The 26,650-nt window shown below is 36.2% G+C and overlaps 1 protein-coding gene and 1 long non-coding RNA gene across 5 annotated transcripts in view; both read right to left on the bottom strand.

Moving 5' to 3' along the window:
* The window catches only part of TBCK (TBC1 domain containing kinase), a 231,272-nt gene that overhangs the window by 8,196 nt on the left and 196,426 nt on the right, over window positions 1-26,650 (bottom strand). For all 4 annotated transcript variants that reach the window (XM_067735397.1, XM_067735395.1, XM_067735394.1 and 1 more), the window contains exons 24-25: window positions 26,443-26,618; window positions 18,711-18,870 (exon numbers count right to left, since the gene is read on the bottom strand). In XM_067735397.1, coding sequence (XP_067591498.1) covers window positions 18,711-18,870; window positions 26,443-26,618 — 336 coding nt within the window. The remainder of the gene's footprint in view (window positions 1-18,710; window positions 18,871-26,442; window positions 26,619-26,650) is intronic.
* Window positions 20,790-24,014, bottom strand: LOC137223520 (uncharacterized). The gene is made up of 2 exons (XR_010942905.1): window positions 23,436-24,014; window positions 20,790-21,057 (listed from the first exon to the last, which is right to left on the bottom strand). It is a non-coding gene; the product is annotated as an uncharacterized lncRNA (long non-coding RNA).

Raw genomic sequence — 26,650 nt, 5'->3', positions numbered from 1 at the left:
ATGTGAAACTGATGCTGTGCTAGTTTTATGTGTCCTCTTGATCCTCTGGAATGCTGAAAATATGGTGCACATTTAATATTTCTGGCACCGTGTGGTTGGAGTTAGGCTGACACTTTATGCATATTACGTACCTATTTCTAAGAGTTTGGCTGGACAACTCAGATAAACATATTTGAGATGAGAAGTAAGATATGGGGTGATTTCTCCATCTGGAGTAGTACAGTGTGGCCTTAAATATAACTCAAGGCCTGTCTTGTCCTGATTACGTAAGAGATTTCTGGAGTCATTAATAAATGTCTTGATCATTTTAACTGCCCAACTCAGTGATCCCAGTTAGAAACATAAGAGCTGTGACAAGGATTCGCAGGAAAGAGGTAGAAATGATTTAACTAATACTCCACTGATCTCTTCCCTCAATTATACAATAATTTTAAAATGTCATTTTTTGTTTTGTTCCTTATTATGTTCCTCCCATAACTGAGAAAAGTATTCTGTCTCCTGCTAGTTTTCTGTACCCAGATATTTTATAATTAACACACTGACATTTATTTTCTTAAGAGTACTACATACGTTTATTTTTATAAATAAACTACATAAGAAAACCCTTGCACTTTGTTGGTGGGAATGTAAATTGCTGCAGCCATTATGGAAAACAGTATGGACATTCCTCCAAAAACTAAAAACAGAATTACCATATGACCCAGAAATCCCACTTCTGGGAATGTATCCAAAGGAAATGAAATCTGGATCTTGAAGAGGCATCTGCATTCTCACGTTCATTGCAGCACTATTTACAATAGCCAAGATATAGAAACAACCTACATGTACCCCTGTGTTCATAGCAGCACTATTCACAATAGCCAAGACATGGAAACAACCTAAATGTCCATCAATGGATGAATAGATAAGGAAGATGTGGTACATATATACAATGGAATACTACTCAGCCATAAAAAGTAACAAAATAACGCCATTTGCAGCCACATAGAAGCAACTAGAGATTATCATACTAAGTGAAGTCAGAAAGAGAAAGAAAAATATCATATGATATCACTTATATGTGGAATCTAAAATATGACACAAATGAACCTATCTATGAAACAGAATCACGAACATAGAAAACAGACTGTTGGTTGCCAAGGGGGAGGGGTTTGGGACAGGGATGGACTGGGAGGTTGGCGTTAGTAGATGTAAGCTTTTCTATATAGAATGGATAAACAACAAGGTCCTACTGTATAGCATAGAGAACTATACTCAATATCCTATGATAAACCATAATGGAAAAAAATATTTAAAAAAAAGAATGTAGGGTTTCCCTGGTGGCGCAGTGGTTGAGAGTCTGCCTGCCGATGCAGGGGACACAGGTTCGTGCCCCATTCTGGGAAGATCCCATATGCCGCGGAGCGGCTAGGCCTGTGAGCCATGGCCGCTGAGCCTGCGCGTCCGGAGCCTGTGCTCCGCAACGGGAGAGGCCACAACAGTGAGAGCCCCGCGTACAGCAAAAAAAAAAAAAAAAAAAAAAAAGAATGTATATATATGTTTAACTGAATCACTTTGCTGTACAGCAGTAATTAACACAACATTGTAAATCAACTATACTTCAATTTAAAAAAAAAGAAACAACCTAAATGTGCACTGACAGGTAATGGATGAAGAAAATGTTGTGTATATATACAATGGATTATTAGTAAACCTTAAAAAAGGAAATCCTGCCCTTTGTTATACATGGGTGAACCTGGAGGACATATGCTAAGTGAAATAAGCCACAGACATAAAAACAAATATGTATGATTTCACTTACATGTGGAATCAAAAATAGTCAAGTTCATAGAAGCAGAGGTAGAATGGTGGTTGCCAGGGGTGAAGGGGTCAATGGGAGGACATGAGCAGATGTTGGTCAAAGGGTACAAAGTTTCAGTTGTGCAAGATGAATAAGTTCTGGAGATCTAAGGTACAGCATGGTGACTAGTTACTATATATAGCAAGTATAACAATGCCTCATTGTATACTTGAAATTTGCTAAGAAAAAAAAAAGAAAAAAATGGTGAAGTGATGGATATGTTAATTGGCTTGATTTTGGTGATCATTTCATAATGTATACATATATAAAAACATCAAGATGTATACTTTTAATATATACAATTCTTCTGTAACAATTATACCTCATTAACAGTGAAAAAAAAAGAAGTGCTATAAAAGGTGTGAAATCAGTTTTCACAGTATTAACATCTAATAACAATTAGGCAGTGGCTACCTTACTTTCTTATTTCACTCACAGAAGTAAAATCAGCTGGAAGGCAAAACCAAGAAGGTGAACACAAGGCCAGTAATCATCTTACACCTCACCAAAGGCACTTGTGACAAGGAGCAAAACAGGTAATTCCAGGGTATTACTCTAGCATGTTATATACTGGAATATGGTTAATTATGCAGTAAGAAAAAAAATGGGAGAGTTTACAAAAACAGACATTATATGGTCTAAGCGTTCTGGTCCATGTTTATTTGAGAGATAACTATCCTAATGGTGTCTGGGATATTCAGAATCCATGCTATGGTGTATATTAGTCTTCTATTCTTGGAACTAATCTTTGGGGATTAGGAAATGGGATAGTGTAAAGATTTCATCTTAAAAAACATTTTTTATAGTTTGTGTTCTATAAGGGGACATATACATAATTGTAGAGCACTAACTCAATGTGTTTAAAATTTAAAAGACATTTTAAAAAAGTCTTTGAAAGTTATCAATATAAAAAACATTTATACAAAAAAGTAATGATGAAGTTTATAAATATAGAAATAATAAACTTTGTGTGATAATTTTAATATAGAAGGTCACAGAGTAGTCAGATCAGAGACCATGTCCTCAGTCCATTTCCACAGTTAAGGAACTGAAGTAGATGAAGAATATGAAGATAACGCAGTGAAAGTTTCACTTTCTATTCTTGGCCTCCATGCTTGTTTCTTAGTAAGTTGCAGTGCTATTCTCTCAATGAGTTCGGTAATTTTTAGTGGTATGTGGGCCACTCAAGGGGTATATGAGAAAAAGAGAAGTTAATATTTTCATGTGCAATTATAAAGTTCTCTTCTTTGTCTCTTCTATTTTACCGTCTTATATATAATTCTAACAAAATCCCATGAGGAGTAAAGGAAAGGAAAATAATTTTAATGTTTTAAAGTATACACTTTAAATAGAAACGGCAAGGAAAATAAATATTTCCCAAAGTCACATGATGTCAGCATAAGTCAATGCAACTTCTGCTCCATTGTTTGCTTTGTTTACATCTCAATAACAGATATTTTTTTCCTCACATGTCCAAATGATATTTTCCTTTCCTTTCTCTTCCATTTTCCTTTGATCTCTTGTTTTCTTTGTTGATCTCCTCTACCAATCACTGGCACTAAAGTAAATTTTTCTTATTTATAAGCTATTTTGTAATGGAGACAATGGATTTTTACAACTTTTTGAAACAAATGTAAGTTGTATCTTTTAATGGTCTTTCGACAATCTCTTGTTCAGGTTATCACCTGGAATTTGTTTCCTTTCCTAAAATAATACATTTATAAGTTTTTAAATTTAGTTATGGTAAAGAAAAACCCTACATCTTTTTTTAAAATTAATTTTTACTGGAGTATAGTTGCTTTACAATGTTGTGTTTCTGCTGTACAGCAAAGTGAATCAGCTGTAAGTATACATATATCCCCTCTTTTTTGGATTTCCTTCCCATTTAGGTCACCACAGAGCATTGAGTAGAGTTCCCTGTGCTATGCAGTAGGTTTTCATTAGTTATCTATTTTATACATAGTAGTGTATATATGCCAATTCCTATCTCCCAATTCATCCCACCCCCTCCTTCCTCCCTTAGTATCCATACGTTTAAGAAAAACCCTACATCTTTTTGTTCTGTATTGTAGAATACTAACTGTTTATAAGTGGAAGGATTCTATAGATACCCATCTAGTTTTAAATCCCCTTTCAATTCCAGTCTGAACTTCTAAATGCTTGACTGACATTTTTTATACTGATGTCCCATTAGCACCCCAAACACAGTATGTCCAAAATTCATTACATTCTCTCCAAATTTACTTTATTTTTCTCTTTCTTAGCTCTGTTAAAAGTATCAGCAACCTCCCCCCAAAACCAAAGCTGGAAACTTTAAGGTGATCTTTGAGTTAAAAAAAAAAAAAAGTCCTTTGGCTCTATATTATTCAGTTAGGCACAAAGCTGTGTTAGTTCTGTGATTTGTCTTGGATCCATTTCCTCTTTTTCCATTCCTCTGCTCCTACTCCATTTTAGACCCCAATTACTCTTGAATTCGTTCCTAAGTGGTTCTTGCATTTTTAGTTTTTCCCTTTCCCTTTTACCTAGCACTCTGCGGCCTACATGGTAACATTATGGAAGACCCTTAGGAAATCCTGAGACTCCAGTAACTGCTGTGTAGAGATATTTTCTTTGCTAGGGCTATTGCCCTTAAGCAAGATGAGCCAAGATCTGTGGATCCCTTACAAGGAATAGCTTGTTTATCCATAGTCAGTAAGAACAATTTGTAGTACGTACCTAAAAGCTCTTATTCAAAGTTTCATCTTGATAATATTAAGTCTAAAGTTTCTTCGAATTTTGAGAACGACAAAAGAAATTCTTCAATTTAGACTTACACTTGCCTATTCTTTACATAAATACATATATTTATTTATATTTAAGTTAAAGGTTAATGAGAAAGAAGGCTGTCCTTTAGTATCCCAAATAAAGGTAAGAGAAGATAGTGACAGGATGTTACCAGATGCCTTGAATCATATAATAAAAGCAGTGAGGCCATTTCTTGAGTCTCCTTTTGAAAGTTGCAGAGCTTTGGCTATCAGTCTCAGACAAACCCCTAGGTGTCATCTTCTCCCAGCAGCCGCATGAGCTTTGCTGACACTGGGGGCTTAGAAACTAGACAGTGGGAGGTTGCAAGCTTGAGACAGAAGGTCAACTAAAGGTAGAATCTGGAAAGAATCTGGCACTGAAATAGATTGGGAATATAGGGAGAGTGAAATTCTTTAACTGGTCTCTGGTTCTTGGTGTTTTAAAATTTCGATTTCATTGGGATCAACTGCAAAAGAGATGGGAGACATTTTAAAAGTAATTTTCCAAATGACTTTCTAAAATACAGCTGATAGTGTCACTTTCCTTCTTTAAAACCTTTAATAGCTCCCCACTCCTAAAATGTAAACTCCCTAGCACAGCATTTAAGGCCCTCTATAACCAAAAGCTCCCCCTATCTTTCCAGCTTTATCTGTAGCTAAAATGCTCTTCAGAGAAGCCCTGTGCTTTCCAATCAGCCTGTGTTACTTCCTTTGCCTGGAATGCTGCCTCCTGACTATGGCCCTCCTCCCAACACTTTTTCTTACTGAAATCCTACCAATAATACAAGGTCTAGGTCTACTATCACCTTCTCCGTGAAGCTTTAGGAATCCTTCTGTTAACTGGAAGAAACTCCTTCCTTCTCATTGATTTTCTAAAACTTTAACTATAAATCTCAGAGCACATGACACATTCCACTTTGAATTTTAATCGGTTGTATCAGTCTTATGTTCTTAACTAGATTGCAAGATTTATAAGGGCAAGGGACTGTCTTTCTCATTTCTGTTTCCTCATAATAGTTTCCATCATGTAGGCACTCAATGTTTGTCTTAAACTAGTAGTTGATATTAGCATTTTTTCTTTTATTTTCTTCTTCTTTTTACCAATTTCTATAAGTGCATTGTCTACTGCAAACTATTATTTTTCAGGTGTTCATTCTTAACTTAGTCATTAATTCAACCATCAAATATTTATTGAATGCTTGTTACTTGAAAGGCACAATGCTAGGGGCTGTGGGTACAATGAATACAATATAATCCCTGTCTTCAGTGAGCTTGGAGTTTAGTAGGAGATGCAGGTAAGTGGATAGGCGATTACAATGCCATTTGATAAATGCTACACAGAGCCATCATTTAAGGTTGTACAAATTGTGCCTTATATGAGAGAACCCAGAAAAGAGGTAAGTGGAGCACGAAATGTAGCCCCATCCTCTCCTTTCCAAGCTTTGCGCCCTTACATGGTGCTGTGTATCCCTAAACGAAGGATGGGTTTTTATCTAATGCACACAGAGACTCTGTATATGATAGCGGTCCCAATGCCACTATAAGAGTAAGTAAAAGATTTTCTATGAGCACTTGGGAAGGGTACCTAGTCCCAAACTTGAGGAGTTAAGAATGAGTTCCATGAAGAAATGCTATATAAACAGCTTTTCAAGACAAATGGGAGTTACCCAGGTGAACAGAAATGAGAAGAATGCTTCAAATAGAGACAAATACAAAGAGACAGCATTTAAGGAACTACAAGTAGTTAATTATGGCTGGAATCTAAGAGCAGTGAGGGTGAGCTTGGAAAACAAAGCAGAGTCCAGATCATGAAGGGCCTCAAAAACCATGGGGAAGGTTTGTATTTTATTCTGAAGGCAATGGGAAGTCATAGAAGCATTCTGACAATGACCAGACTGACATTTCAAAAACCTCACTGGTTGTAGGGTAGAACTGGGGGAAGGAGGCTGTAGGCAAGGACAGTGGGAAGTTGCAGGAGGTCAGGCACGAGATACTGGTGATCTGAGTGAAGACAGTTGGGAAGTGGAGATGAGAGAATTTCAGACCTACTTAACAGCAAAGACAAACAATAATTTTCCATAAAGTTTTTTCCACCAGTCAAGAAGGTGAGAAAATCCACTATTTCAATCAAACAGCCTCTGTGGTATGGATGAAAGTGTGGGAACTTCGTAGTTAGACAATACAGAGTTTGAATCAGGTTCTACCACTGGTTAGCCGTGGGACCTTGGGTAAGTCACTTAGCCTTTTTGGCATTAGTTTCTTCACCTGTTAAATCTGAAACAACACACTTGAATAGTACACTTAAAGTGTTGTTGAGAGTTTTAAATTAGATATTATATCTGTAAGTGCTTGATCCATAGTAAATACTATAAAGCTAGTTTCCTCCTTTCCTCCTCTTTCCTTTCCCCAATTGATCCTTTAATAGGAGAGCCATTTACAACACCCTGAAATTGTATAGATACAAACTTAAAAAAGCAGAGTTGTCCCCAAATGGTATGTAAGGTAGGGCTTTTCAGTGTTAATGGTGAACTCTTTATGGCGAACTCTTTAACTAATGCTTTACAGTATTAATGGTGAACTCTTTACATTGGAGCAGTAATTTATACTTGTGACTCTTACAGTTTACTGAGTCCTATATACTTTTGGCAATCAGAAGAAAGCTTATGAACCTATTCTCTAAAAATATATATATAGCACATATGTACAGCACTTTACATATAATTTTAATTAATTCAAAGACCTTCTAAAATTCGTGATGAGCTCTATTAAACATTTTCCTTTATGCTAATTCATTTAATTTTAAAATTTATGATAGTTGATAGTGACCTAATATTTATGCATATGGCAAACTGGGATATTTCTGTAGATATACAGTTTAGTGTTTAACAATAGCTTATACTTTCAAATAATTTCTCTTAAGAATGGCTATGTGGATGTTTTCTGAAAAGTTGACGTTAAAGAAATAGGAGAAAACATTTTAGCTAGGACATAAAAGTTTGTTTTTATGACATAAAAACATACTGGCTCATATTGAGGCAGGAGGTAGATGGGCCCTCAGGGCAAACGGTTTGAGTTCGTTCCCTGTGGACAGATGCTCCGAGATGGGAATAACAGGACAATTGAGAGAGAAGGCTGGGCCCTGCCCAGATAGCAAATAACGAGACCATAAATTCCTCATTCTCGAAGTCAGGAGGCCTCCCCAACTATACATGCGCAGAAAGCCTCCTTGGAGGTCAAAAGGGGAGTGATGTCAAGTGGCCAAATCTACCCATAGGCCTCTTTGGTAGAATCCATCTTAGCTAAGAGATGTGCAGGCACACATGGGAAAATCCTGAGATATACCAAATATGGACTTTGAACCAGGCAAATCAAATAATTGGCCAAAGGAAACCCACATAAAAGTGATTCAAACTGCCACGAGGGTGTGACTCTCTCTCTGAGTCTGCCCGTGTGTCTATCCACATGTACTGTACTTCTTTTTTTCCTAATAAATATTTTACTTGTTTCACTACTTTCCATCTTTGTGGGAATTCTTTTTCTGCAAAGCCGTAGGGCCAGGGCCCTGTCACTGACCACTGTGGCTAGGATTCGGTGCGCTCACTGCCGTGACCTGACCTCAATCACTGGCTGGGAACCGAAACCCTGCTTCAAGCCGCTGCAGGCTGAGGCCACCCAAGATCAATATTAGAGGATAAGCCTCTTCTGATAAAATGCCATCATCTAATAGTATCATGTATCAGGAGCTCTAATGAGCCTTGTGGTACATTTTCCTATGATCTGCGATATTTGCGACCAGAATTTCAGCAACAATCATTTATCCACTTCTGTTTACATTAGACAATTGAGAACTGTGTCCAAGCCACTGGTCAAATTACACACAGTATACTGTGCTCTAAAAAGGATGTATATAATAAAAATTCAGATTCAAAAGAGTTAGGGCTGTGATGGATCACAGCCAAGTCCCAAACTTTGTAGGTCAAGAGGGAGAGTTACTATGGTTAGTTTCTTATTCAGTCACAGACATTCCTGTGGTAAGGAGTAATGAATTAAATGGTGGGCTGTGGAGGGCAGGATAGGTATACAGAATAACACGTATTAAGACAAATAACTTTTATCCTGTGACAGTTCATGAATATAGGTGCCAGAGCTCACAAGATTCAGATGATGTCTTGGCAGTTTTTCCTGAAAATTGGAAATGAGCTCCCTCTGCCTTTTAAAAAATTGTTTATACATAAAATACACCCAATAAACATGTTAAAAAACCAAAGCCTGGATTAGGTGTTTTAAGGCTCCCTTTACCACAACTCCTACACTGCTTTTTAATTCACACAACTTTTGAAAGGTTATGAGAATAGGGAATCTACAGGACAGGTTTTAGGTCATGGACCTTTTAAAGTAAGTTATCCTCCATCACTTAACAAATGTAGAGTTATATACGAGAGTTTTCACTGTAACTTTTAAGCCTCATATGATGTCTACTGTGTTCAAGTTGCATTAATATCTAAAATGTTTCCTTATAATCTCATATAAAACCACAGACCAAAACATTTGCTGACAAGAAGGCAAGGAAAAAGTCAGGAAAAAAGCCAAGTTTAACCATACCCAGTACTTACAGGTATAACAAGACCAAGAAAGAATTCTTTGCATATTTGGAACTTATAAAGGAGATTCACTTCCTATTCTTTATCAAAATGCTTAAGATACAACTATAAAGAGGACTAATGTTTTCTGACAGGTAGACGATCTCATACAAAGTGTTAAAAGTATTATATTAATCTGACAAACTAGGCAGATACTATCTGGAGCTAGAGAAATTTACTATAGGGATAACACACGTGCTGAATTGGTTTAAAGTGTTTTCAGAGTCATTTGGTCCCCTTTGAGCACACACCTGGCGTAGGATAACCTCAGATGCCTGAGGCCAAAAGCTAGGGGAAAAGCTTGAGCAAAAAGAGGAAGAAGACAGCTAGAGAGAGAAAAAGGGAATGGCAAAAGGTAAGGGCTACGAGTGATCATCACAGTATCACAAAACTTGGTTTAGCTTGGTTAAGGGATCCAGGAAGTAATGAGGCGGGACTAGAGGGTGGAAGCCTTCTCTTACCGCAGTACAAATTAACTTCCAACCTAACATCCGAAAGCCAAATAACCTTGGCCTCCAGGGAAAAGTAAATGAACACAAATGGAGTATTATCTTATTTTTTAAAATAGCTGCAATGTTATGCCTTGCTTATTATAAACCTGATTATTTTCATTTGAAAACAGATGTCATATTTTAAATTTAATCCTTACATGCCAAGGGTAGAAAGCATCAGCTCCTCACAATGTTTAGTCATAGAATTGCCACAAATATCGTCTCTTGTGTAGGCTTCTGACTCAAATGTTATTCAGAAGTATTTATGTTCTGCTCTTTTGTTTTGTTTTTTCAGTTTTGCTTTGTTTTGTTTTAAAGAAAAGAATAATAACACACATGGCTTATTACTGCAACTGGCTCTTATGTTCTCAGATTTCTTCCAATGACAAAAGAAAAGCACTGATTTCATGCCAAGAATATAACATTTTAAGAGTAAGATGAGCTGTTCCTAATATTTTCCAAAGGGTTGTTGACAAGTCAAAGTGAAATGCAAAGATTCCTTCAATTTCTTTCTTAGATAATCTTTTGATGAGATACACTATCAGTGATGAAATGCTTGTGGTCTCATAACCACTAAATATAATCTAGATAGAGAGTAATTATTTTTAAAGTCTCATGTGTTTCAGTGACTAACATAGCATTATGATGTACTGCTGAAAGGACTCACTGAAAGTAAACACCATTTGGAGTTTCATTTTGCTCTGGTGAATGTTGTTGGTCATTTTCCTGTCTGAGACCCATCACTAGCTCAAGAGTTGGATCCTACTACATTACTTTCCCACAGCAGAGAAAATAGTATAACCCAATAACACTTTAAAGCATGCTGTTGTGCTAAATCATCATTCTCGCTAAATATAATTTACTTCTAGAAAAGAGGTGGATTCACCATCATGTTTTGTCAAGCCGAGATATATGCAACTTTGATCTTAGGTTGGTAGTAGGGCAGTATGAGTAACGGTTGCTAGGAGTATCAAAACAAATCATACGTTTGCCCATAAATAATATTTGATTAATGCTAAAGATCAAAATTTCCTTTAAATCTGAGTAATCTGCTCAAGGAGATAACAATGAACTGTCCTCTGGGTTCATTTAATCCATGATATGGATGGTAGACTACCTCTGCCTCTCCCTATTGATCTGAATAGTTATAACCTTAATTCTTAGATTTATACACTTGCTCTCTGAGATGAATTCAGCAAGTTTCCCTTGTATGCCCACGGAGTCTAATTCTAGTTTAGCAATTGAAGATGCAGTTTCTCATGTGAGTTTCAAAGAAGATGATTATCTCTGCAAGAAGACAAGAGTGAGACCTTGCCATGTTTTTCATTTAAATGTGACACAAAGCCTGAATTGACTTTATCCTTGTTTTGATGCAGAGGTCTTCCTACTCCCGTAAACCCTAGCAACAGATGCAATCTGTATTTATTTGGCTTGTCAAACTAAACTTGACTCTACAGCAGCAAGGATCAGCACAAAATCTGATCCACCCTTGGAACAACAGTATACATTTCAGAGACTAGGGACTCCACTCACATGAGACTATCTAAATTTCCTTGATGCTGACATAACTTTCTTCACAAAATATCTGGATATGCTTGATTACATAATGCCTCACTGCTTTACTTAACCTGAAGGGTAAGGTGAATTAAAGATTAACTGACAAGTGCGATTTAGTAGGACTGAAGTCTGGTATGAAGAAGCCTCTACGTGGAATCCTAATTAAACTAAAATCTTTGTAGTCCTCCTTTTTTTGCCCTATTCTGGGGGGGAGCAATGTTTTATCCAGATAAGAAATGGCAGATTCTAAAAGTTTTTGATGTATTTAATGTGGGAGCTAGGCCCAAAACAGAAGTCTTACGAAGTGGTAATTGTAAAGAAGGCATCTCATAGCAAAAAGTTGCTAATCAGTTGTAATTACAGGAAAAATAGTTAATGAATACATAATTAAAAGAGTATAGTATATCTTCCGATTATATATAGTTTTTCAGGTACATGAATAAGCAGTATTTCTCAGATTTGTTCTGTCTTCTATGTGATTTTAGATAATACATTCAATACATCTGGTCATTGTAGAGTACTTCCTTCATATTTGTATTACAAAAATACTCTAGACCTAATTTGTATGTCAAATGAGTGATTTTAGTACTATCATATTCTAGACAAGTGGTTCATTTATTCTCGAGTTGTTCAATATTTTGCTACTTGTAACTCCAATATTGAGAGCTTTTCCTTTTATTGAACTATACTTGATTTCATTTAATATTTTCATTTGTTGAATTTTCAGTCTAACTTTATTACTAGGTTTTAAGAGAAGATGTAAAACTAGAAAAATTACAATCAGTGCCTACCATTTTGCAAACAGAAAATTCCCAAGTCCAAATATGGGTTTGACATAAAAATCATAAAAATTTGTAAAGATAATCTGTAACCATACCGAGTAGAATTGGCATCTCTGCTTTCTTCTCACAGTATTCAACTATGGCTTTCTTAATCTTTTCAAAATAGGACTGTGCCAGTTAAAGTGCACTGATTTCAGCTTAGAAGAAAAGCTGCTACTTGCTTGGAAATCACTGTTTTGTTTTTGTTTCTAATACCCACAGAGGAAAAAGATGAGACCTGATCAGAACAGCTCTCATGAAAGATCCTCCACTACTGTTTGACTAAAAATTGTAGGGCTTAGATGAATTAAGGACAGTGGGGTATCCTGAAGACATCAAACCCTAGAACTTAAAAAAAGTCAATATAAAAATTTATAACGTGAAATTTTCCATTTAAACCATTTTTAGGTGTACAATTCAGTGGCATTAAGTAAATTCACAATGTTATATAACCATTACCACTGGTCATTTCCAAATTTCTTTATCATTCCAAACAGAAACTCTGTACCCATTAAGCAAAAACTCCCATTCTCCCATCCCCCAGCCAGCCCCTAATAGCACTAATTTACTTTCTGTCTCCATGAATTTGCCTATTTTAGATATTTTATACAAGGGGAATCATAGAATATTTGTCCTTTTGTGTCTGGCTTATTTAAACTGTTTTCAAGGTTCATCCATGTTGTAGCTTATATCAGAACTTCACTCCTTTTTTATGGCTGAAAAATATCACATTATATGTATATACCACATTTTGTTCATTCATCTGTTGGGGGACACTTGGGTTGTTTCCACCTTTGGCCATTGTAAATAATGCTGCTATGAACACTGGCATACAAGTCTCTGTTTGAGCCCATGTTTTCAATTCTTTTGGGTATTTACCTAGGAGTGGAATTGCTGGTAATATGGTAATTCTATGTTTACATTTTGAAGGAATAGCTAAACTATTAAACTGTTTCCTACATAAGTTGCATCACTTTACATTCCCCTAGTCATGCACCAGGGTTCCAATTTCTCCACATTCTTGCCAACACTTGGGTGTGAAGTGGTAGCTCACTGTGGCTTTGATCTGTGTTTCCCTAATGACTAATGATGTCAGGTATTTTTCATGTGCTTATTGGACATTTGTATACCTTCTTCAGAGAAATGTCTAAAATGTCTAAATATTTGCCCACTTAAAAATTTGGTTGTCTTTTTGTTGTTGAGTTATAGGAGTTGTTAATGAATAGAAATATAACTAATGTTTGTGTGTTGATTTTGTATTCTGATAATAATCCTTATTAGATATATAATTTACAAATATTTTCTACCATTTTGTGGGTGTTAAGGATTGCTGGCCACCACCAGAAGCTGGAAAAGGCAAAGAAAGATTCCACCCAGAGCCTCAGAAGGAACATGGCTGACACCTTGATTTCAGACTTCTAGCGTCTAGATCCATGTTGCATTAAGCCACCCAGTTTGTGTTATTTTTAATGGCAGCCCTAGGAAACTAACACATGTTCAATTTTGATACCTTTTATTTTTTTTTCTTGCCTAATTGCTCTGGCTAGAACTAACACCAATTCTTCTCAAACCCTTCCAACAAACTGAAGAGGAGAGAACACTTCTTAACTCATGCTACAAATCAGCATTACTCTTCTACCAAAGCCAGACCAAGACACTGCAAGAAAAGAAAACTACAAATACCACTGATGAGTAGTGATGTAAAAACTTCAACAAAATACCAGCAAACTGAATTCAGGAGCCTATTGAAAGGATTATGCACCATGACTAAATGGAATTTACACTAGGAATGCAAGGATAGTTAAACATTTGAGAAAATCAATCAACATAATATACCGCATTCATAGAAGGGAGGGAAAATCATAATTATAATCATCTCCATTGATGCAGAAAAAACATTTAATAAAATTCAACACCATTCCATGATAAAAACACTCAATGAATTAGAAGTAGAAGAGAATTTCCTTAATGTGGCAAAAGCTATATATGAAAAAAATCCAACTAACATCATATTCAATGGTGAAAGATTGAAAGCTTTTCCCCTGAGGTCAGAAAGAAGACAAGGATGCCTGCTTTTGCCACTTCTATTCAACAAAGTACAGATTCTACTTGTTTTCAGTGTTTCTGTGGAGGAATGGGAGATTAGAGCTGCCCACTCTGCCATTTTGCTGATGTTACTCCCAAACTCTAGAACTTTTATACTATCGTCATAAAGCAGTACTTATTAAATTCACATATATGCAAATTATAGTGATGGAAAATAAAATTAATAGGTGAAATCAACTGAGTGCCTATAACTATCAGGCTTTGTTCTGAACCTTATTGCCTAATCTGAAATCTTCACATCAATGCCATGAGGTAAGTATTATTTTCCCCATCTTATAAAGGAATCAGTGGTGACTTGGAGAAGTTAAGCAATTTGCACAAATTAACAGCTAGTAAGAAACAGAACAGAGCAGATAATGTAGTCTGACTAAAAAATCATACATTTAAATAGTATCCTTGTAACAGTCAGGGTTCCAACAAGCCCTGAGGATAAATTGAGAGGGTTTTACTTACAATGAGATTAATTACAAGGGTATGGGTGGGATGTAAGAGAACCATAAGAGATGGTGTAGTAAACCTGCACTACCAAAAAGCAGAGCTGTTGCCACCCCTAGAGCTAAAGGGACCGGGGGCTGGAAAGAGAGTGGTGTAGAGAAGGCTTACTGGAGAGCAGTGTTAACCTTTAGTAGAGGAACACAGCAAAACCGAGAAAATTTTGAGGGAAGGATCCAGGGGGATAAATATCCTGACCTCCCTCTTTCCCATAACTTGTCAGAGCTCCCCATAAGCTCAACAACTGGAAGCCAGAAGACATGAAGGTCAGCCATCTGGGGCAGAGAGCAGGGTGAAGAAGTGTGGAGAATGGATCTATGATGGGAGGTGGGGCAAATGGAGGATATCCAGTACAACCATGGACACACAGTAGAATTCAGTAAATATGCTTTAAGTTAGATGCTTCCAACTTAAAGGGAGGGTGAGGAGGGGAAGAAGCATTAGTAACGTCATACAGATCTGTACAGCAGACAAAAAGATGATGGAACAATATAAGCAAATGAATATCTAAAGTTCTCTTTAGCCCCATGATGAGAAAAATTATTAAAAGTACATCTGTGGGACTTTCCTGGTGGTGCAGTGGTTAAGAATCTGCCTGCCAGTGCAGGGGACACGGGTTCAATCCCTGGTCCAGGAAGATCCCACATGCTGCGGAGCAACTAAGCCCGTGCACCGCAACTACTGAGCCTGTGCTCTAGAACCCACAAGCCACAACTACTGAGCCACCGGGCCACAACTATTGAAGCCCGAGTGCCTAGAGCCTGTGGTCTGCAACAAGAGAAGCCACTGCAGTGAGAAGCCAGTGCACCCTAACGAAGAGTAGCCCCCCCTTGCCGCAACTAGAGAAAGCCCACCCACAGCAAGGGAGACCCAACACAGCCAAAAATAAATAAATAAAATTTATATTAAAAAAATGTACATCTGTGGATAAAGAATGTCACCAGCCATTTCAGTAAACAAAGAATGTTGCAGTCATAAAGCCATTAGCCACTGCAGCAGCCTGTGATGATGCACCCTGAGGGGAATTCAGGATGGAGAAAAACAGAATAGTGGCCCAAGGCAGTTAAGATGCATATCAAAGGAATAATTTCAATAAGCCCGAACTCTTGCATCTTCCCATACACAGAAAAGCACTAAAATCATTAACTTGAGATGTCTGTTTTTGTGATTAGCAATAATCTTTTGATGTTCAACTACATTTTTTTTTTTTCTTAGCAAAAATTCCTATATACCCTGGCTCCTCCCTTATCTCTTTGGAACAGTCCCTTAGAGCTATCTGAGAGGCTATATCCCCAGCTTAAGTCCTCAGTAAGTCCACTGAATAAAACATAATTCTCAAATTTTAGACTGTACATTTTTTTCAGTTGACACATCTCTATACAGATATTTAAAACTGTTTCTCAAAAATTATTTCCTGATGTTGGATTGAAGCATTAATAACTGAGCATACAATTTGTTCAGTCACTTGTCTACAAGCATGAATAATCATGGAGAGTTTGAGGAAGAAGGAACTGTTCATGATAGCATCTGGTTTCTGACAAGCAAGACGTTGGCTAATTTATTCAGAATGTGATGGGTCTTCACTTATTACTATTATTTTCAAATACTGTTATTACTTCATCTAAATAGTCTTGCTTCCAGATTTCCTTCATATGTTGAACTTTTAAATTTATTCACACTGTGATAGACTAGCATTTCACAACATGACAAATGGTTTATAATTTGTTATTTAATGAAAGAAATGAGTTATCCTTTTATTTGTGTATGTGTTTTGACCTTTATGATAAAGTAAAATCAGAATAAACATAAATCTGGAGATTAATACAATGAGTGGGATGTTTGGAAACATTTGACATATTTAAGAAGATTCAGTTATACAGGTCCACTTATTAGATACATCTTCCAAATGGTGAATGCTTTATGAAAGTAGAGGCTTAAGCTTGTTAGCACTTAGAGCATAAATGTTTATTTCAGGCCTTGGGTTCATATCCTGGGAGGAACTATTGTGATCTGTGAAAAATCAGAACAAGTCTATTTTTAAAAAACAGGACAAACGGCAGCATTCAGACTCAAAAGCCTTACTTGCTCACTGAGTTAAGGGTATGGCTTAGAGTCATATAGACTCATGTTGCAGTCCTGGCTCTGACATAAACAAATTAGATAAACTCTGAGTCTCAGTTTTCCTCATACATAAAATATGAATCAATAATGCCTCCCTCATAGAATTGTTATGAAGAATAAAAAGAGATTACATATGAAAGTACTTATCACGGTGCTTAGCACACAAACACCAGTCAATAATTGGGATTATTATCACCGTAAAGATTTCTTCCTAAGGCTATATATTATGGGGAATCCAGAAATATGTGATTCTCAACAGTATTTCTATGGGTTGAATGTATTGATATGCATTGTAATTGAAAATGGATATTTTTCATTGGAATGATATGACAATACAGATTAATGTAGCAGCAGCAGTACTGTGGTGGTAGTAAAATAATGATAACAAACTTACATCAAAGTAATTCAGATACCATGGCTTTAGTTCTAAAATGTCCTCATTTACTTATTAAAATTGCATATTAGTCATTTACTATACTTTCTCTGAAACAGGTATATTTAGATTATTCCCTGTCAGACACTAGATACAGTTATGTAAAAGAAGGGGAGTGATTTAAGATTTATAGCTAATATCCACTCAGATATGCTTTAGTTTGGTCAATTAAGCTTCTTCATCAAGGATGGCTTTAATTTAGTGTCAAAAGCCAATACTACCGGGCTTCCCTGGTGGCGCAGTGGTTGAGAGTCCGCCTGCTGATGCAGGGGACGCAGGTTCGTGCCCCGGTTCGGGAAGATCCCACATGCCGTGGAGTGGCTGGGCCTGTGAGCCATGGCCGCTAAGCCTGCGTGTCCGGAGCCTGTGCTCCGCAATGGGAGAGGCCACAACAGTGAGAGGCCCATTTACCGCAAAAAACAAAACAAAACAAAACCAAAACCAACCAAACAAAAGCCAATACTACCATTAGCTCTGTACTTCTGAGACAAGGATTATTGGATGCTTAAAATGGTCTAGGACCAAAAGTCTTAAAGTTCTTACTTGACTATATTTCCATTGATCACCATTCTGGATTACTCAGTTTATTTGCATAAGCTATCTGCAGGGAGGAAACTATCTCTGTTACTTTGCCAGGGGCAGATTCTTCCGTCCTTTTAGAAAAAGGGCCTGTTCTGGTTTATTAATGTTGCCTACATCTAGATACGTTTTTTTAAAACAACTTTACTGAGCTATGATCGACATATAACAACATGCATATTCAAAGTGTACATTTTGATAAGTTTGACAGGGGGATTTGTAAACAAGCCCCTTTGGTTCTCATACTCCCTATTCTCTAACTTGCCTTTTATAAAAAATAAAGGTGATGTTTTTGACCTCCAAAAGCTACTCTTTGTTTTATTTTTCAAAATGTTTAAGAACATAGCCAGAAGAGAGTGAGGTCATTTTATTGTTTCATAGTCCTCATATTTGAAAGTTGATATCCTTCCTGAATTCTCTATCATCATAAAGCTTTGAGCCTATAGTAAACAAAACCCCCAAATACAACAACTTCTATCATGGTCAGCTTTCACAACCTCTAATCAAGCCCCAGTGTTTTTCTACAATGGAAGGAATTGAAGCTACTTCTTGTAATTTCAGGAAGTAGATAAAAACAAAAACACCAAAACTAAAACAAAACACCTTAGGCTATCATTTGAAGTTTCCTAAGCTTAGTATTGACCCTGATGCTGCACAATGAGGAAAAAAGCTTGAATTCTTTTACTGGGAAAAGGTAGACAATCTCTTTTATGTAAGACTATAGACAGATCTTCAAAGCTCATTTGATATGCAACCAGCTTCTGAAGAAACACTTTTAGACAATCTGTTGCAGTGGGCAGGTAAAAAGCTCATCATGATGTCATATGACATTTCTGCGTACACTTACCTCTGCTGTGTGCTTTGCCACATTCCCCACGATGACAATGACCTTCCCTTTGAAGCTCTGGAGCATGGCAGTGTAAGGTCCTTGGGTAAGCTCCCCTTCCGCAGTAAACGCGGTGCTGAATGGAATGTTGATGCTGCCTGAAATGTGACCCCGAATAAAACTGAGAAAAAAAGTTAAGGAAAACATTTATTTGTGTGCAGACTTGAATCTGTGACAGAAGCTCACAGAGGTAATTGATTCTCAGAAGACAGTACCATTAAAATCAAACACAAATGGAGACCAGACTTGAAAATTCCGAGCAGACGAAACCAGTTTAATCATACAAGTGAAGATTTAGCTTATTTTGCAAGACAAGTGAGGCTAACTTGACCTGGGTCACTTATTTATATCTCTGAAAATCATAAGTGAAACTTAAATTGTTCCCCTAAATTGATATGAGATGATCACTAACCAATTCCCTTTAAGAAAATTCTAATATTGTAACCAATTGCTGAAAAATAGTCACTGCTGCTTTTTAACAATATACCTCTGAGCCTCACTCCATGTTTTGGTTCCACCGCTCCTGGTTTGCAAATTGTCTTTTGGTGTGTGCACAATAAACTTTTACTAATTACTACTTCAGTTATTCATCAGTTTTACTTTTTTCTTTTTTTTTTTCTGAACATTTGACAGTTCTAAACATCTTCTATGCTCATGAGTATTTTAGTTAAACAACGTAAGGCACCTCTGCAGAAAAAAAAGTTAAATGTGAAAATGCAATGAACAAGTGAAAGGAAGAAGACTAGCCAAAGATATAAAGACTTTCCTGATTAAATGAAGTATTGTGAAAGTGATCAGAATGCAACAAATAAATGGCAGTCACACAGCTTGTACAATATTCATGGTTTTCAGTTCATTACTATTATGATTATTTTAAAGATCTGAAATATAGCCAAATGGATATTCTCAGATGTAACTTGATAATGCAAAAGCTTATCTACTCTGGGCAAGCAACTGCTAAATGGGACTCTATTTAGAATTGTTAGAGGTCATTAGCACTGGCTGGAAACATTTCTGTTGTTGGTTTATTTCTCAAGTAAACTTAGCTATTTCCATTCTTTCCAATTTTATGTTCTCTAAAGGGGGTGATGTTTTACTATATTTGTACTTTAGAACGGTTTTAATGATTTCATTGACTATTACTTGTAATTTTGGAATTAAAAGCTTAAGCTTAAAATATTTAGAAATATACGATCTTAAAGAAAAAAATATTCCTTCAAAAGTAATTAAAAAGTACAATTTTAAAAAGTGAAATTAAAAAGATGATTCTTCATATAGAGTCTGTAGAGGAGATTCTGAAATATTGTTATTAATCAAATAACTTCTCAAAAAAGCATAAAATAAAAACTGCGAAAACTGCTCTGAAAGAGATGTATATGATGCTTTGATAGGATATATCAATTTGGGGAGGACAGGGAAGGTTTCCACTAAGGAACTAAGTGATGGCCAAGGTAAAATATGAATAATTAATAAAAGTTAATTAGGCAACAGGATGGAATGGAGGTGGTATAGGGTGGTGGAAAGGACAAACATTTTCAGGCAGAAATGTCAGGCATATATTGGGGAGGAACATGACCAATCAGGAGAAAGGAAGGAAGGCCAGTACTGGTGTAGAGAACAAAGACAGCATGAGATAAGATGAGCCTGGAAATGGATGCAGAGGCCAGATCATACAGGGCCTTGCAGATCATGTTGTTAATATTGGTCTTTATCCTAGAGCAATGAAAATCAGAAAGTATTTTAAGCAGACAAGTAACAGATCACATTTGCACTTTGGCAACAATGTGGAGAAAGGTTAGAAGGGGAGTGAATGTAAAGATTAGTTTATAAGACATGTAGGCAGTATCTCATCTCTTCCCTAACAATCACTGATAACGACCATGAAGAGATGTTTGTGTTCAATAGAAGCATTTTCTCCTAAACTTCCACTTTAGATGTGTTCTTTACAAAAATGGAAAAGTCGTAGAGTTTTAAAAAGTTATGTCACAAGCAACGAATATTCCCCCAACCCCCCAAAAAGACTCATTTGTCATTCCTGTAGAAGGGGGAAAATTATAATTATTTATTGACATGACAGTTTCTCAGTTGCCCCAGTTTGTAGGTTCACCTTTAGAATACTACTTCTCTTGTTTCTCTGTCTTTCTTTTTCCCTCATTAATGGAGAGAGGAGAAATTTGAGGCTCCTACTCTCAAGAATGATGGTGGAGGTTGAACATGTATCTTAAATTTCTAGTCAGCTGTTGCTTCATCCTTTCTTCTTTAAAGAAGGCATATGGCATTAATAATGAGGGAAAGGACATAAAAAGTTCTGAAAAATGAAATGAAAGGTAGAATAAATATTATCATTTCAGTGTATACTGTTTAATTAGAGTCTTCTAGAATGAACAGAGAATTTATGGTCATAAGGAGATCACCCTTGAATTTCAACAGCACTAGTTTTTCAAACATTTATAATTACTCAATACTCAAAATATCAACTGCAGTTTTCATGAACAGAAATGACTTTGTACTCAGCATATAATTACTCCGACAGCACTTTAATCTTCAATAAGGACATACCTTAAAATAAAAATAATTGATTTTTCAGAAACTCTAAACCTAACAACTCAATTATTCTCAGCAAATATATCTACATCTGCTAGTCTGAATCAACTGGCAGAGAGACTTTCTGTGTTTATCAAACAGCCAGTATCAACCATGAACATTTTTCCTTTCTAGTGCTTTTTGAATATCAAAAGCAATACAAATCTATACTAGTCAAATGCTCCAGCAGACATGTCTGCACTGCCTGCCCACCTCCCACCTTCTTGTTTGAAAGGAGCTCAACTACTGACCCTGATGAAAGGGTGAGCCTAGGCTGTCTTGTTTGTATCAGGTGATCCTGCCACGATCAGGACAGACAGGATAGGAGGGAGGGGATGAGTGAAGGTGGACATCTGACACAGGCTGATATCCTGTGTCAGATAGGCTGAGCCAGTTAGATTCTCTCCCTTCAAAATCAAAATAAAAGATAAAAGACAATGCTCAGACTGTGTTAAGCTTAACAATGTAAAATCACATTTGAGTGCCTTCTATATATATTTTATTCAGCCAGATGTTAAAAAATTAATGACTCTAGAAATAAAATTATATATTTTACAAGATAAATTCTATAAATATTTGGTTTAAAAATAGTACCCATCTGTATCCAAATACCCAATATCTAACATCTGTATCTAAAATCATAGATAAGCATCTAGATGATTTTGTGGGTTCAATATCACGAATTTATTATGTGCTTTTAAAGAACACTTTAGTATGTCATACAAGTATGTCATAAACTTATCCTAGAATTTTCTTTTGTGCTTTATGGTTTGATGTTTTTAAAAAAACCACTAGATTAAATGTTAAAATGCTTGACAAAGTAAGATTGCAACAGAGTCTTTTGGGTAAGAGAAAAGTTATAATCCAAAATGCAAAACTTTTTCAAACATTTTTCAGGCTATTTTAACACTTTGGAAGATAAGACACAAAAGAAAAAATGTCTTAAACCATACTTCCCCTATTCTTAGTTTAGTTCAAGCAAAAAAATCCTGGAAGACATATAAAAGCACTCATCCAAGAACACTCTTGTCATAAAAATTCTAGTGCAAATAAGATTGGGTAAGCACAAATGCTTGTAGACAGGGTGGTCAAACCTGTAAATAGCTATCCTTAACTGTGAGACTGGCAAATAGCAGAGGAGAACGAGACTGGCCTAGTTACACATTAATATATTTACAATGAACATTTTCTTTTTAAGTAAGTTGGACAATGAAGACAATTTCGGTTATTTAAGGATCTTGTTTCCTTGGTGATTATTTACATTTCACTGCCTACATTAGAAATTCTCATGTGACACAAACATCACATGATGAAGTAGAACTTTTTAAGGCAATTTCTAAACACATGAGAGGCTGTCAGATTATACTGTAAAGGTAGGCAGCTGAATACTATTTTTAACTTTCTGAGTCTTTCATAATCATAATAAAATATTACGTGTTTGAAAAACGAGCACAGAATAGATTCTGTACATTTTGTGTTAATTGGACAGAATATGTGAAGTAAAACAGAAGTTGATTTCTGACATATAGTGACTCTGATTAATCCTGGGCAAAACATGGCAAGAAGAGGAAAATGATACAGAATACACTGAGATAAGCACTTTCTCCATGTTCTAAGGACGGAAGTTTTACTTCCTTGTACTGCAGTGGAAGACAAGTATGTATATGTTCTTAATAATAAGGTAGTATTAGAGACGAACATGCAACAATATATATTTTAGGATTACGACTGTTACTTCATTGCTTTCCTCATATTCTAGACAAAAATTTGGACTCTTTGCATTTGCCTTTTGCATTTAGAAAAGCCAGCACTTGCCAGCATAAACACAGGCATGGGGTAAACAATACCCACACTTAAAGAGGTTCTATAGTGAGTGTACTACCCAACAGACAGACACTATACTGTAAACTTAAAAAGCTTCAGCTTCAAAATACCCAGTTTAGAGAGTATTAAGGCAATAGAAGCCCAAGTATTTATATGGTAATTAGTCTCAATCATATATACATCTTGACAGTGTACTTATAACAATGTCCACCATAATTTTCAGATTGGTTTTGGCAAAAACCACAATAAAAAACAATGGCACACACACTAGCTTTTTACCTTTCAATGTTTATAAGACATTTTTGCTATTAGGATTTCTGATGATGTCTTTGAAGGAATTAAAAGATACAAGACATGATTAAAGAAGTCAGCAGTAATTACAATGAAATCTCTTCCATGGAATAAGAGTAGCTATAAAAAAACCAAAAAAGCATCTAGTTATTATAACAGTCACCAAGTCAGGTGTTTGTACCTTAAATTTTTTTTGTGATAAAAAGAGTTGGTTTATTAGAACAATATTAACAGGTGAGGATGATATGCATTATCTTGTAGGTTTCTAAGATACGAAGACTTTCCTGTATTCATAAGTCAGTCTATATAAAAGTACGACAAGTAGATGCATCATACTTTAATCAAGCAGATAGAAAAACATATCAGTTCTAAGAACAAAATAGGTACACCATATAGGTAAATTACATAGGTAAATGTTCATATTCCAGAAAAAATTCTTCACTTTACTAAAAGATTTTAAAATTCCTTTAAGATATTTAATGGCTCAAAATTCAACACAGAAATAATCTCATGTTTTTTAAATCCTAAAAGAGCACATCTGGGCTTTCCTGGTGGCGCAGTGGTTGAGAGTCCGCCTGCCGATGCAGGGGACATGGGTTCGTGACCCGGTCCGGGAGGATCCCACATGCCGCGGAGCGGCTGGGCCCGTGAGCCATGGTCGCTGAGCCTGCGCGTCCGGAGCCTGTGCTCCACAATGGGAGAGGCCACAACAGTGAGAGGCTCGCATACCGCAAAAAAAAAAAAAAAAAAAAAAAAAGAGCACAGCATTTCTCATTTAGTGACATCATACCTCTATACAAAGTATACTAGTATCTTACCAGACCACTTCTGAAGGTATGCGTACTTTTATGTTGTCTTGTCTGTTTGCTATATTAGCTAATTATAATTAGTGTTAAAGAGCTCAAAGTAAATGTTATACCTTTAATATTACTATATCAAAAGCCAAAAGTTTCCTATTATATAACTAAATAGCATTAACTGATATAAAAATTATATCTTTAGATATCATTTTTTCTTGCTAAATCTATTGTTCCTTTCCTTGAACAGCGCCACCGTCCCCAAGTCAGTCTAAAACCTCATTTTTGTCATCTCAATAGTGGCAATATTCAACTGTAGTGTACTAATAAATAGCATCCTCCTATCTCTAGTCCCATTTTCACTTGCCTATTTCAGACACTCACTACCTTGAGCTTAGACTATCGCAGTAGCTTTCTGTTTTCTCCAACTCTCACCTTTTCCCTTGGAAATCCATTTTATTCACGATGTTACATTAGAAATTTTGAAACACAGCTCTGATTATCACATCCATGCTGAGAAACCTTCCATGGCTGCCTATAAGACAAAGCCCAAATTTCTCAGTTCAGCCCTTATGAATAGAACTAAACTATTTACTTCAATCCCAGCCAAACTGAATTACATGCTGTTTCCAGTCCATGTTCTGCCTAGCTCCTGTCTTTTTCTCTGCCTAAATAGCTTTTCTCCATATTTTTGAGTGTTCAAGTATTACCCATGCTTTGAGAGGTTTCTCCATGAAATTTTCCCTTCCCACAGTATCTGTATATCTCTCATGACAGCAATTTGATTTTAAGTAAAACATACTAATGTACCTGACTTCCACCAAGACTTTAACTAATTTATAGGAAGGATCTCTATTTATCTCATCTATGAAACTCTTACAATGCTTAATACAGTATCTAGAATACATCTAACATATCTGTTGAGTAAATAGATTTCAGAATTGAGCCAAACCTAGAGTAACTAGTGGCAGCTGCAAATACGCTAAATGCCTCCTGGCCTTCCTAGCTAGTGGCACCACTACTTATCAATACTTGTAAGTGCCATGATATAGAATTCTCTTTTGTCAAAATACAGTATGAGAAAAAAAGGAAGAAACAGCAACAGAAGTCATTTTCCTGGATTTTCTCCAGCACAGAGACCAACCCAAAGGGCCTGGTAAAACTAGGTTATTTCAGTGTGAAGCTAGAGACCTCACTCTCTGTGACTGCAAATATGAAGGAATATTTATGCACATCAAATCTTTGGGCGATTCGATCCTTCTAGTCTTGCCTGCACCATTACCTCCATTCTCATCCTTCTTCCCACTGCATTAATCTCTCTAAAACACAAATCTGAGCATGCCGCTTACCTGATTAAAATTCTCTAATATTCTCACAGCCTATGGAATAAAACCCAAACTTCTTAGCATGTTATGCAACATTCTCTATAAGCGGCCTTTGCCTACTTTAGTCTCACTTCCCACCAACTTATGAAGAAAATTACTTGTAAAAAATTTCTACATTTATATTTTATATATTGAGTTTTTAAGAAAGATTTTATTTTAAAAGGGAGTTACCTGGTTCAAAAAATATCTGAAAATCATTTACCTAGATTCTAGAGTATAGAGTACCAAGGCATGCTTTACAAAAATCTGACAGATGATGAAAATATAAGGAGAAAGACTGAACTATTACTATTTTGTAACTTTTCATACTTTAATGCCAAGCAAAACCACCAGAAGTTATGGTACATTTAATATTAAAATGTCAGTGGAAGATACTTTAACATGTTCTCTATAAGCCAATATTTTGAAAATTATAATAAATAAAAGTTCAGTGTTGAGATCTGGCTCACTTTCCTCTCTAGGCTATGAGGTAGACAAAGTAAATACTTACGCTTCATCTTTGCTAAAGTTTTATCTATACCAGGAAGGATTCCCACAAGAGCAGCAATATACGGCAGTGAAACACAAAAACCAAGAAAATAGCCCACTATTCTGGTGTTGTCTGGGAAATATTTTAAGGTTTCTGGTATGTAATGTTATCTTATGAAACATTATGCAAGTCTGTTCTGGCAACCATTTTGAGAGTTATTTAGCTATCTGAATTCAGAGGAATCCCAACTATGTTCACTGTTCCTACCACATGCCCTTTAAGTTAAAAGGAAGCAATGTGAATGAAGCAGTGCCACCCTTTAAAACCTCAGGCGTAAAGGATACTCTTCACTATTCCGGATGTCAACTACCAGGAGCTTTGGTTTACTGGACTTTGTCTTCTTGGTGGGTGTTTTGAAGTGGCCTGTCACTGTAAGCTCACACAAGTCAATCAGGTCCTCTGCTGAAATCCGGGGTGATACTTCTGACTTTAGGTCATTTAATGGAATGGATTCTCTTGACTGAAAAAAAATGCACAAACAACACAAACATT

This window comes from Pseudorca crassidens, chromosome 4 (genome assembly GCF_039906515.1).
Source record: "Pseudorca crassidens isolate mPseCra1 chromosome 4, mPseCra1.hap1, whole genome shotgun sequence".
Lineage (NCBI taxonomy): Eukaryota > Metazoa > Chordata > Mammalia > Artiodactyla > Delphinidae > Pseudorca > Pseudorca crassidens.
Note: the sequence above shows the minus strand (reverse complement) of the source record. Positions and strands in the feature narration are given on the sequence as shown.